The sequence below is a fragment of the Pteronotus mesoamericanus genome, unplaced genomic scaffold (assembly GCF_021234165.1).
Source record: "Pteronotus mesoamericanus isolate MK-2021 breed Mesoamerican mustached bat unplaced genomic scaffold, CSHL_Meso_final contig_44, whole genome shotgun sequence".
Classification (NCBI taxonomy): domain Eukaryota; kingdom Metazoa; phylum Chordata; class Mammalia; order Chiroptera; family Mormoopidae; genus Pteronotus; species Pteronotus mesoamericanus.
In genome coordinates this window covers 6426191-6438473 of record NW_026555166.1, presented here as the reverse complement: position 1 = coordinate 6438473, position 12283 = coordinate 6426191, and the positions used below count along the sequence as shown (strand labels likewise).

The 12283-nt window shown below is 46.8% G+C and overlaps 1 protein-coding gene across 5 annotated transcripts in view; it reads left to right on the top strand.

Annotated features, from left to right (window-relative positions):
* Window positions 1-12283, top strand: part of REEP1 (receptor accessory protein 1) — a 100054-nt gene that overhangs the window by 60036 nt on the left and 27735 nt on the right. For all 5 annotated transcript variants that reach the window (XM_054577680.1, XM_054577679.1, XM_054577678.1 and 2 more), the window contains exons 4-5: window positions 4820-4940; window positions 7669-7782. In XM_054577680.1, coding sequence (XP_054433655.1) covers window positions 4820-4940; window positions 7669-7782 — 235 coding nt within the window. The remainder of the gene's footprint in view (window positions 1-4819; window positions 4941-7668; window positions 7783-12283) is intronic.

The window sequence follows — 12283 nt, the reverse complement described above, 5'->3', positions numbered from 1 at the left end:
GAAGTCCTTACCCAAAAAGGAGCTTACCCTCCACTTTGTCCTAGGCCAAGGACCAGACCCAAACACCACTCCTCTGAACCCTGTTTTGGGTCGATGACCTTAGTAGGTAGTTTTTCCCCTGAAGGAGCCTGGCTCTGGGCTCTGTGTTCATCTCCACTGGGAGAAATAGATGCCTTGGGCATTGTGGCCTCTGGATTACCTAGTTTAACGTGCTCATGCCACCCTGCGTCGCCCGGGTAAAGAGCCAGCTCGGGACAGGGCCAAGCCCCTAGGAGCGGAGAAGGCACCCTGCTGAACCATCCTGTGTGTTCCCCAGGCCCCGGAGCCAGACCTCATTTTATGCAGAGCTTCATGGGGGTGGCCCCTCTGTGTCCCAGGGAGATGAGGGTAACAGCCCAGGGCCAGGGAGGGCTTTGTAGTCAATTGAACAGCATGCTCAGCTCATGTTACCCACTTTTCCCTCTTAACGATATTCTCTGCCTGGTGCTGGGTGGCCTCCTGCTGTCTTCCTCTTCCTCCCCGTGAACGTCAGTGGGGAATAGTGTTGGTCTTAGGAGCCCTCCCCAGGAATATCGGTGTTTCAGTCTTGCTGCTGTTGGCTGAATGGGAATCCTGCCTGATGATAGATGCGCCCCTCCCTGGTACCTGGAATACGTCCTTATCTGTGGACCTGAAATTTTAGAATTTTATACTTAAGTGCTTGACAGCCATTTGTGGAGTTGATTTGATTTTGATTTTGGGAGGTGAATTGGTTTTCTGTTTTTGCTGTAATAAATTGACACAAATTTAGCAGCTTAAAACAACAGAAATTTATTATTTCATGGTTTCTGTGGGTTAGAAGTCCAGGTAGAATCAACTGAGTCCTTTGCTCAGGACCTCACGAGGCCAAAACCAGGACGTGGGCCAGCCTGCGCCCTTATCTGCAGGTTCATTCAGGTTGTTGGCAGAATCCAGTTCCTTGCGGCTGTAAGACTGAGGTCCCCATTCCTTGACATGTGCCACCCCCTTCATCTTCAAGCCAACAATGGCATGTCAAGTTCTTCTCATGCTTTGAATGTCTGTTGCCTGCTACCAGTCAGAGAGAGATCTCTGCTTTTGTTTTTAAGAGTCATGTGATTAGGCCTGTGTGGCTCAGTGGATTGATTGCCAGCCCGTGAACCAAAGGGTGAACCAAAGGGTTGCTGGTTCAATTCTCAGTCTAGAGCACATGCCTGGGTTGTGGGTCCCCAGTGGGGGGTACATGAGAGACAGCCATACACTGATGTTTCTCTCCCTCTCTTTCTCCCTCCCTTCCCTTCTCTAAAAATAAATAAATAAAATCTTTTTAAAAATATATTTTTTAAAAAGTCATGTGATTAGATTAAGTCTACCACAATTATCCCGTATAATCTCCCTATCTTAAAGTCATCTGATAAATAATCTTAATGACACCTATAAAATCCCTTTTGCCACGTTAAGAGAACGTATTATGGGAGTAAGACCAGGACGAGAAGGTCATGGGGTCAAAACTCTGCCTCCTGCAGGAGGCCGTCTGTTACCTGGTGTGTTTGGATGACGTACTCAAGTATGGGTAGGATCACTCTCTCTGCCTGATCCATGTAGAAGCCTTATCTGGTCCCCTTCGCTGGAACTGTTCACGTTGTTTCTGGGTGGGAAATAAAGGCCCCTTGCCCTCCCCTGGTGCCCCGAGCCTCACTTCTCTGGGGAAGGGGTTCCTTGAAAGCCCTTCCTCCTCGCGGTAGCCCACAGCCTCGCCATGCCCTCGGCCTGCTTTCTCCTTTTCGGCCGGTCTGCAGCGTTACAGATCAGTTTTCTTCTGGGACAGCCCTCCCTCCCCCTCCGTCCGTCCGCTCGCCCTGGAAGCAGGCAGAGAGCCCTGTGTCCCTTCCAGGGACATGGATGCCAGCTCAGCAGCCCTAATCTCTCCTTATAATTAAAAAAAAGAAGAGTTTCTGTTCTAAAATGGACCTTCTGGCTTCCTAGAAATGCCGTTAACTTTTGTTCACACCCAGGGTTGTAGATCGCCCCTCAGGTTTCTGTCTCACTCCCCACCCATTTTGTCCTCTTCTCGCCCCTCCCCTAGGATGGTACCTTCTTCATAATTAACTTTTAAAAAACATAGTGTCTTCATGAGAACAGCAATCATATGTGGTGACAGAAGAAGTAGAATGGTGGCTTGTTTCACAATTTGTGTAGGTGATTTAATTTAGTTTTTTAAAAGTGTAAAATACTGCATGCCCATGGCAAAATAAAATTGAAATGCACTAAAAGTCTCTCCTCTCTCAGTATCTTTCCCCAGAGATACCACTGCTAAAAGTTACCAGTGTTACTTGTATTTTTGACAGTTTTATCTTTTGTCCAACCCTCAGAGACAACATTTACCCCCCCACGGGGCAGGGGTTATGCTGCAGGGGTGTGGAGGCTACAGCCGCCCCAGGGGCCTGTTCCTCCGAAGCCGTGGGGCCGATGTGGCGGGAGCGCCGGGCCTTCTCTCCTCACACACGTTCTGGGGGTCAGGACCTCCCAGAATGAGCAGGGTCCTTCTCCACTTCTTGGGGGAAGGCCGGATGTGCTAAGTTGGCTGGAAGCAGACTTGGTTGGGGGTGATTTTGTTGGTAGGGCCGAGACCCCCAAGGCCTCTTGGGAAACACAGGGTCTGAGTGGTTCAGCCTGGAGAACCTAATGATCCATGTATGACAAAGGCCTGGTCCTGGTGTGATGATTCCAGAAGCAGTTTGAAATAATCCCCAGAGGATCCTGTTAAGCGCGTGCGTGTGTGTGGTGGAGGAGGCAAGGGATAGGAGGGGAGTACAGGAAGCTACTGTGTGTGTATGGGGGTGTTGAGGGACTCGTGTACACCCACGTGATGGTATTCCTTAGCCCTGGTCTACTTCCGGAAGGACACCCAAGAAACTGATGATGGTTTTGCTTTTGGAAAAGGGAACTCGGAGTCTGAGATGGGAAGGAGTCTCTTCATTGTATGTGTTCTGGACATTTAGAATTTTCAAACTATATGCATCCATTACCCATTTTAATATTTTTTACATAATAAATGGAAGAGCACAGTGGACAGATCCTCTTGGAATTATCTGTGTATCTTGTGTGGATGACTGAGCTTTCCAGATTTGTTTGCCTTCCTCTCTGATCCTTCAGCCCCTTCTCTTTCTGGCTGTGAAACATTAAACAATCTTGACATGAAAGTGTTCTCTCGTTGCTGAGGGGGTTATTCAGGAAGAGCCTGCCAGAGGCAGAAGGCAATGGACCAGGAGACCTCGGTGAGGAGAGGAGTGGTTTGAGCCTCTGATTGGGGCCTGTGTGACAGTTAAAGGGCTCTGAAATGACTTGCTAGAAATTGCCTCTTGTATGGGAGGGTGCCTGAAAGGAACTTACTTCTCCGATTCCTCAGTCTAGCATAAGTGTCATTTTCCTCAGAGCATCAGGGTTTAAGGGCTCCCAGGATTTGTTTTAATCAAGTATGGTGAGGCACTCAGGCACACTAGCGACTCTCATGAAGGAAGAAATTTGTTACACCCACGGATCCCTAGGAACAGAGGACTGAAGGACCATGTGCGGGCAGAGGTAGGAAGTGTGGGGAAGAGCCTGTATTAGGGTGTCCATGAAAGGAACAGGCAAGGCAGGGTTCGCAGGTTTAGGATTGAATAATTTTGGTGGGCTCTGGGATGTAGGAGCTGTCCCTGGTTGTGTGACACCCGACTCTGGAATAATAAGGGCAGGTGAGTAGTGGTCCAGAGAGTGAGAGCCAAGTAAAGGAGTCAGTCAGATGTCGTTAGTGCACATCAGGACAGCCAAAGAAGGTTGCTCAGTTTGTTCATAGCACAGGCTATCTGGCCGAGGAGGAGTGCGGGGCTGCCACCCGGACGAAGCCTGTGTGTGGTAGATGTGCTTGCGGCACTGCACCCATCTGATGGGCTGGCTTTTTCCAGTGTGTACAAAGACACCTCATGGGTTAGTGGAAGGCTTTTATAGCACTTGTCTCAGGTTGCTCTTCTATCTTATTTGGGAGTATTTGCTTACTCTCTCTTCCCCTGACTGGACTATCAGTTCCAATGATGTCAGAATCTTGTCTGTGTTTCCCACTAGACTGGGAGCTCTAAGAGGGCAGGGATCAGATCTTTGCTCACCCTCAGTGCTCAGCACAAGCTGCCACGTGTAGGTTCTGGGTAAGTGGTTACGGGGTGAATGAATGAATGGTATGCAGGACTCAAACTCCAGAACTGTGTGTTACCTGTGCCCCCAACTCTGCTTTCTTGGATACCTGAAGGATAAGCTGTTTTCCTGCAGTTGACTTGAGTAGGGTGAGTAGCATCCTCCTTCCTGTCCCTGCCTCTTTTGGGGCTGAGAAGATAGCCAAGAAGGGGAGGATTTTATTCTCAGAAGAGATTCTTTGTCTGCCCTGCCCCACTCTGTCTCCTCCAGGTGCTTGTGCCTTCTTGGCCGCCAGCAGGAGTGAATGGCTGGGCGTGTGGCACAGGGGCCTGAGCCTGCAGGCTGGGGCTGGGGCAGGGACTCCAGCCTAAATGAGTGTAGCCGGGCCGGAAGTGCCTGCCGTTGTCAGGTGTGGCTGTGGGGCGGCTGCTGGACTGAACCTGGGTTCCTGACTTTCAAAAGAGGCCTTGGGCTTGAGCTGTGCGTGTGCATATATGTGCACACACCTTGATGGGCGGGGAAAGGAGGAATCTGGGGGCCTTTCTGCCCTGTGCAGGCAGGACAGGTGTCTGTGCCGGGTCTTGTCCTTCCCAGGCCCAGGGCAGTGTTGCCAAGAACCTAATGGGAATGTGTATTTTTCATCTCTCTCCAGGTTTCCATTCTATTATGAACTAAAAATAGCATTTGTAGCCTGGTTGCTATCTCCCTACACAAAAGGCTCCAGCCTCCTATACAGGAAGTTTGTACACCCCACGCTGTCTTCAAAAGAAAAGGTAATTTATGCTGCTCTGCCTTTCACTCCTTCCAGCAAGTGAGAAACTTAACAAGTTATAAATAAAAAGGGCAGATTACTTTATTGCAGGAGACACTTGATTGGTTATTTGTCCTGAACAAGTTGCTCCTTCTAGTCTTTTTTTAAAGTCTGTTTTTCTGGCATGTTTAGAAATAGTTGTGAAGTTCTCAAAAAGATACTATTTGTCATTATTTATTGTAAAACATTTTGATAAATTGAAATAAAATGAAGAGATTCACTCATAATTCAACTCCACAAACTGAATTTCCTTCCTTTTATCACTCTCAGTCCCTTTTTGCAGATATGATTTGCATAGACTATTAACTGAAGCATTGAGAGATTAAATGACTTGAACTTGTACCCAGGTAGCTACTAACAGAGACTGAAATATAATAAATTTCCAGTACAATGTTTGCTTTTACGTTCAGTGATAAAACGAATGCTATCAATGAAACGTGGGTTATTTTGGTAATTGTCTCTTGGTAAGTATTAATAAGAATAGTCCTAATAATTTGTTTCATGAGCTTTTACCTTTTGTGTTGTTTTGTTTCAAAGTACTTCACAAACATCCTTAAAATGAAAATACAGATTTGTCTAATGTCAGAGAGAAAAAAAAAGACAGGGAGAAATTTCAGGAAAGGATCAACAATAACCAAAAATTCAAGTAAGAATTATAACTCACATCTCTTGAAAAGAAACTTAATTCTAAGTTACTCTTAAGATAATATCACTATCTGTAAAATTATGTTTTTGTTTAACATCTCCACTCCACTGAACTTAATTTTCCAAATTTGCTTTCAATGGATTGTTCTATTGTTTTTTAAATAATTCATACACTAATGAATGCAAAACCATTAAAATAAACATTACCTCTGTCTTACTAATTTGATAACTTCTTTTTTTCATGTATACCAGTCTGTGTAACATTTCTTTAAATAAAATTTGAAGTACACCAAAAAATCTTACCCCCCCACCAGAAAAACCCAAGAAAACTTAACATAAATACAATGTTTGTATTTGGAAATCATAAACATGTTTGCATTTTTAGTTGGTTTTCATAATGATCGTTGAGCACCACCGTGCGTGGAGTTTAGTTTCTTGACATATTATTCTTATTTTTTGACTTAGAATAAATTCCCAAGAGTGGTTTCAAATTGTATAATTTATTAATTATGTGACTTTTTAAACTGATTATGTGATAGGGTACTTTAACATAAAATAAGAGCTATAGGTGGCTTTATGTTACTTTGTATTATTTCTGAAAGTTGAATTCTTTGGATGTCTAGGGCAAGGCATTAGGGAACATAACAGTTGGATGAGCAGGCCCCTGTAGACATTTCTAAGAATCGCTAGGGTCTGTGAAACAGCACCTCTTGTCTCGTGAGGGTCGATTTTGAGAAACGGCAATCCCTCTCATGGTCTGGTTATCAAATTCCTATTCTCCCTGCCTTCCTTTCCCCAAAGGCTGTCCTTACCTGAAGATGCCACTGTAATTTCCAGTGAAGTGGAGGTGACTAACTCTAAGAACTGCCAAGAATCACTCCCAGTTAGAGATCACATGCAAACTTACTGTGGTGACTTCCTGGGGAAGCCTGTGCAAGGAATGAGCAGGGGGCTGACTGTCCCACCTGGTACCTCAAAGTGGAGGAAAGGCACCAGTGTGCTGGACTTCAAAGGAGACTGAGGCCAAAGGTCACTGTCTTACTGAACTCTGAAATGAGCTTGTGATTACATAACAGCTATTATATGTAACAAAACAACCCCAAACAAACAAACAAAAGAAGGGTAAGCCAGAGCTGATTCAAATTTGAACTAAGCAAATATTTTACTTGGTTTTAGTCCCTGAAGGCAACCTCAGCCCTCTTTCCCACCTTACCTTTACCTTATGATATGATGCTGGCTGACCTCTGATTTCTGCCTTTATTTCATTACCTGCAAAATGAACTCTCTTATCAACAAAAATAACACCTACCTCTTCCTGTGCCCTAAACCCTCCCATGGATAGGCACATAGGGAGGTATTTGTACATGGGGAGGTATTTGAATGTGGTATGAAATAGCTGTATAACAACAGAATTTTAGAGCTGCAAGGGCCCAACCCCCAGAGAGAAGGAAGATCGCAATGGTCCTCACTTATTGAAACCAGTCACTGTGTCAGATACTTGACTGGAAATGACCTCATGTAGTCCCTACTGTGCTTCCGAGTTAGGTGCTATCACTGTCCTCATTTTCAGGACTCAGAACTGTGTGAAGAAGCTAAGTACTTGCCACGGTCTGACAGCCAGTTAGTGGCAGGCCTGAGGTTAGATACTTTACTCGTGGTGTTCCCTGCACCCCAGAGTCCTTCAGAGTCTTAGAGAGTGTGGCTGTGTGTAGAATGGAAGGATTGTCCACATTCAGGACCCCTGGAGCCTCCCTGGAATGTTAGACGGCTATGGGAACAATCCTGAGGTAGTGCCTGAAGAAAACCTTCCTGGGTCAGAGCGTTGTTGTTTTTACAAAATTCCCTTTTCCATTCCCCTGTCCCTCCTCTGTCTTCCCCCTCCCCGCCAGTCTGCACACATGCACCCAAGGTGCCTGTGACGTCAGTCCCAGCGAGAATCAGTGACTGCGCAGGGTGCCAAGCCCAGCCCTCTGGAGAACGGAGGAGGAAAGAACAGAGATCTACCTGAGCCTTCCACCTCAGTGTGTCTCTTTTTCCTTTGACAGGAAATTGATGATTGCCTGGTCCAAGCAAAAGACCGAAGTTACGATGCCCTTGTGCACTTTGGAAAGCGAGGCTTGAACGTGGCGGCCACAGCGGCGGTCATGGCCGCCTCTAAGGTACTGTGCTGGGCCCTGACCACCACGGCTGTGTGAGCGTCTCGGTCCCTCCAGCCTGCCCTGCTCATCCCCTTAGCGCTCACAGGGCAAGCTAAGGACCAGTCAGTGGTTCCTCGTCCTTTTGGAGACCCTTTGAAAATCTGATGGAAAAATGGTGAATCTTGCCCCCAGACACTTGCACAGGCATATGTGTGAGCACACACACAATGTCTGCAATATTAAGAGGTTCCCAGAGCCCCTGAAGCTCAGCGGTGGGTCCTAGGTTAACATCCTCTAAATTCCTTGGAGATTAGGCCTAGGAGAAATAGAAGAGAGGAGGGGTGGGAGGGAGAGCCTCTCTGCAGCTTCTCAGGGTGTGTGGCCCAGCAGATCCAGGGAAGGACCCAGACTCCCAGAGTAGGTTGAGTGGCTCAGACATGGAGGGCAATGCCACGTATAGCAGCAGCAAATGCAGGTGAAGGAGGTTTGAAATAAACACTGCTCTGGGGGGCTGTTGTGATGTTAGCTTTACTTCTCTTTTTCCATCCAGCCCCATTCACACGTCCTCTGTGTTCCGTCTTAGTTTCTTCTCACATCACATTCTCCTTATCATTGTGACAGTTTCTCATTATGTGCTCAGCCCTGAAAAATTAAATTGGGAGATGTTTACTCTCAGAATAAACTTAGCAGATGGCCCTAGTTTTCCTGGTGACTGCTCCTTGCCCAGATCTGCGTGTGGAGTAGGGCTCCTCAGGCAGCGAGGGGTGGAGGAGAGGCAGTTACCCTAATGCTTGGGAGATGCAGTAGCTGGGAGGTGAGTTGTATTAGCAAAGGGAATCTGTAAGCCCTGGGTGGTGATGTGAGGGTTCACAGGCAAAAAGAGGTCAAGAGCTGTGAAGGGGTTTGGAAGAGGGCGATTACCGCACATCTTGGTGCTCATGGGCTTTGGGAGGATGGTGCGATGGAGGGCGCTGACAGACAGCTGGATCGGGGCACAGCTGGATTTTCTGCGCCCTGAACCAGGACGAAGCACACTGGCACCAATTCTAGCAGAAGGACTCAGCGCCCAGGGCTGAGGGTCTGTTTGAAAAGCACTTTCTGCCGGAAGTCAAGGGGTTCTGCAAACATGGGCTGGAAGAGAGGGAAGGAAAACCAAGAGGGGATGATTCCTATTTCAGAGAAGGGCCAGCTCCTGTAACACAGAGCTTCACGCAGCTGGTACCTGGGGGGGCCTTGCCAGACAGGAGCTGCTAGCAAGGCGATGGGTCCCAGTGACTATCTTTGGAGGGGACATTCTGTTTTGGTGTCCCAAACAGATGTAATCAGGATTTACAAAGAGCAGTGGACTCCAAGATCCTTCTGTATGAGATGAACCCAATTTATGCTTTTATTTTTAAGCTGAAAGCAAAGAGAACTCAGAATGGTAACTTCTGAACTCGTCAGGCCAACTTTACAACATAAAGCTACAGACACCTTCCCTCAGCCCTCCTTCCCACCCCATCCCCTCCGCTTCTGAAGCCTGATGGAAGATGGGTTACTGCTCTTTACTCAGCCCAGTCATAGAGCATAAGTGTCATATATCAGGGTGGCTCAATACGGGCCATCTGTCCACTCAGCCACGTGTGTATAGATTTCATTCTGGTGGTAGTCTTGTAGGGCCATCCGTTTCCAGCTCTGCCTCAAGCCGGAGCCTCCAGTGTCTTGCTGCCACCTTGGCCAGTTGCCACCAGGCCCTCTGACCACCTGGGGAAGCCCAGGAGCCCAGGCGCCCTCCAGCCAGGCACCTGCAGGTTACTCACCCTGCAGGAAGTTGCAGACAGTCTGAAACTTGCCTCAGGAAATAACATCTCAGTAGTTCTTTCTAGAAGCACTAAAGTAGTGAGGGATGCCTGCTTCCTGCTGAATTGGTTTGAGATGAGAAAGTTTTCTGCCTTTGGAGGACTTTGCTTTTCCTCTCTAAATATAAATACCTTGAGAGAAGAAACAAATCTCCTCTTCCAAAAATAATGCCCTTTATTTTTGACACAGATGTGTACTAAAAAAGAAGAAGAAGGAGTAAACTCCAGATTGGCTGCAGGGTAAATCAGTGGTTTCCACAGCAGCAATGGACCGCTCCAGGCAGGGGTCAAAGGATGATGAGTCACCAGTGGGTCCAAATCTAGCTTTCGTGTCCATACCGGCTGAGATGCTCTGCTTTTCATTTTTCAGTAGGTTCTCAGATGTACTGAATCAGAATCTCAGGCAGTTGGCTCATCAATCTCTTTTTAACAAGTTCTACAGGTGATTTTTAAATAGCTAGCTCTAGATGGGTCCCTGCTTGAGGCTTCCATTCAGAACCATAAGTGCACAGGTGGGTCCACACAGTTAACTTCTGTAACATCCCTGGGATGCACACTTAGCTCCTTAGAAGCATTAACCTTGAGAATGAGAAAGCTGAGCCTGAACCACCTTGTTGATTACTCCAGGAGAACAGTCAAAGCAATTTTGTAAAAAAAAGGACACCCTTCCAAGTCACCCATGGCTAGGGTGACCATATAAGTTAATGTCCAAACCAGGGCACATCTGAGAGTGAAAGGGGTACTATTATAATTATGCTGGGACAACAGATATGGGTAGGCCTGTCCCAAGCAAACTGGGGTTGATAGCCACCCTACTCATGGCTCTTGGACCCTGCTTGTCTCTTTTCAGAAAATACCCTCAACCCACAAATCAGTCCTCACTTGAAAGACCTACTATATTTAGCCAAATGGATGCAAGAGAGTGTGAGGTAACTAAAAGACTCTGTCTCAGTTGGAACAGAATAAAAGGAGGCAGGGATCAGGTGACTGGAGGAGAGGGGTTACTCCTCCCTTATCTTCTGCTCTCTTTTCTATCCATTGATGGCTCTCTAGGAGGAACCTGTGGAGCTCAACAGGAAAAAATAAAGGTCTTTTGGCAATACTTCACAAGTTAATTTTTTTCTTGTAACTTTGAGCCCTGAAGCCCCCCCCCCCAAAAAAAAGAAGAAAAAGAAGAATGGTTGCAGGGTTTGTTTGGTTTTTTTGCATCATCATGAAGTGTGAAGAAACTTTTTAAACCATATCATTGTACAAATATAAGTTGTTATTGATGTAAATATTATCTTAGAACTGGAAAAGCTAAAATAAAAAGAATTACCCGTAGGAAGTTTCTCCTCAGGCTGTTAACCCCCGTCCCACCCCACGCTTTCCCCACAGTCTGACCCCTGTCCCCGGGCAGTGTTGATGTACCTTTTCTTTCAGTGGGAAGTGCTGTGTCCTCTCTGGGGACATTCTTCTCTGCACCTCCTCAGTGGTCCTAGTCTTTTGACTGCCTGCTTGCCTAGAAGTTGGCTGTTTCCTGGCCGGTAATTACACCCAGAGGGAAAATGGAGCCCCAGGTCTTGTTAAGACTAGAATTGGAAATCTCTCCCTCTTTTAAAAAATAATGCTCTGGAAATTCATTTATTAAGCAAAACACATTTTCACACAAAAAACCACAGTGAAAGCAATGGATCAGAAGTTTAAAAACCGTGAGATTTCCAGGCCCCCTTATTTCCCTTGAAACTTGAACCATATACCAGATTTCTTCCACCTGCCTGAGTCTCAGACCGGGTTAAACCAACCTTGCTTTTCACATGTCTCATAACTTAAAAAATAATGCTGCATTCCTGCCCTTGGGGACCCTGTCTCCAGAGCAGTTGCAGTGGTACCGAGCCTGTTAGTCAAGTCTCCTGTTTCAGACAGCGGCTCTGAGGAAAGCAGGCGTCCTGTGAACTAGGGATTCTTCTTCCCCAGAGTGTGCATGGGTGCCCCCCTCCCAGGATCTGATATTTCCCATTGGCGTGTCAGCTTCTGAAGATGAGGGGCTCTGGATTCTTCTCCTATTTTCTTGCTTAGAAAAGAAAAAAAAACCCAAACAGTGCCGATTTGTTAAGTGTCTTACACACATAGCTACTTGTTACACCTTGTTGATTTATCTGAAGAGTAAACCTTTGTGATTTCTCCAGTCCTGCTCTGTTCAGTATGGTAACTACTTGCCACCTCTGGCTATTTACATTTAAATTAATTAAAATTAAGTCACTCTAAAATTCAGTTTCTCCGTGTACTGGTAGCTGGCCTGGGAACAGACCTTTCCATCTTCAGAGAAGCTGCTCTTGGGCAGCAGTGCTCCAGCCAAGCCCCCTCTTAAGCCTCTTCTTGGCTTTCACCCCTTCACCTGCAGAGCTCTCTCTGCCTGGACAAGGATGCTCGCTTATCCACTCAGTGCTCTGGGGCCTCTGTATGTGAGGTTCACTAGGAAACTAGGGACATGGGAACTTCCCTTCAGCACCGCCTGTGGTGTAGCTTTCATTTCTTCATCCTGTCCCCTGGTCTGGTCCTGCTTTCTTTCACACCAGGACCTCACTTTTCTGACCTGGCCAGCAAAATTCGGGCACTTTGCCTGCACTTATGGTCTGCAGCCACTAGGGGAGAGCCAAGTCTTGGTTGTAGCCCTAGAATCTGAACAGCTAGGTCCACAGGGA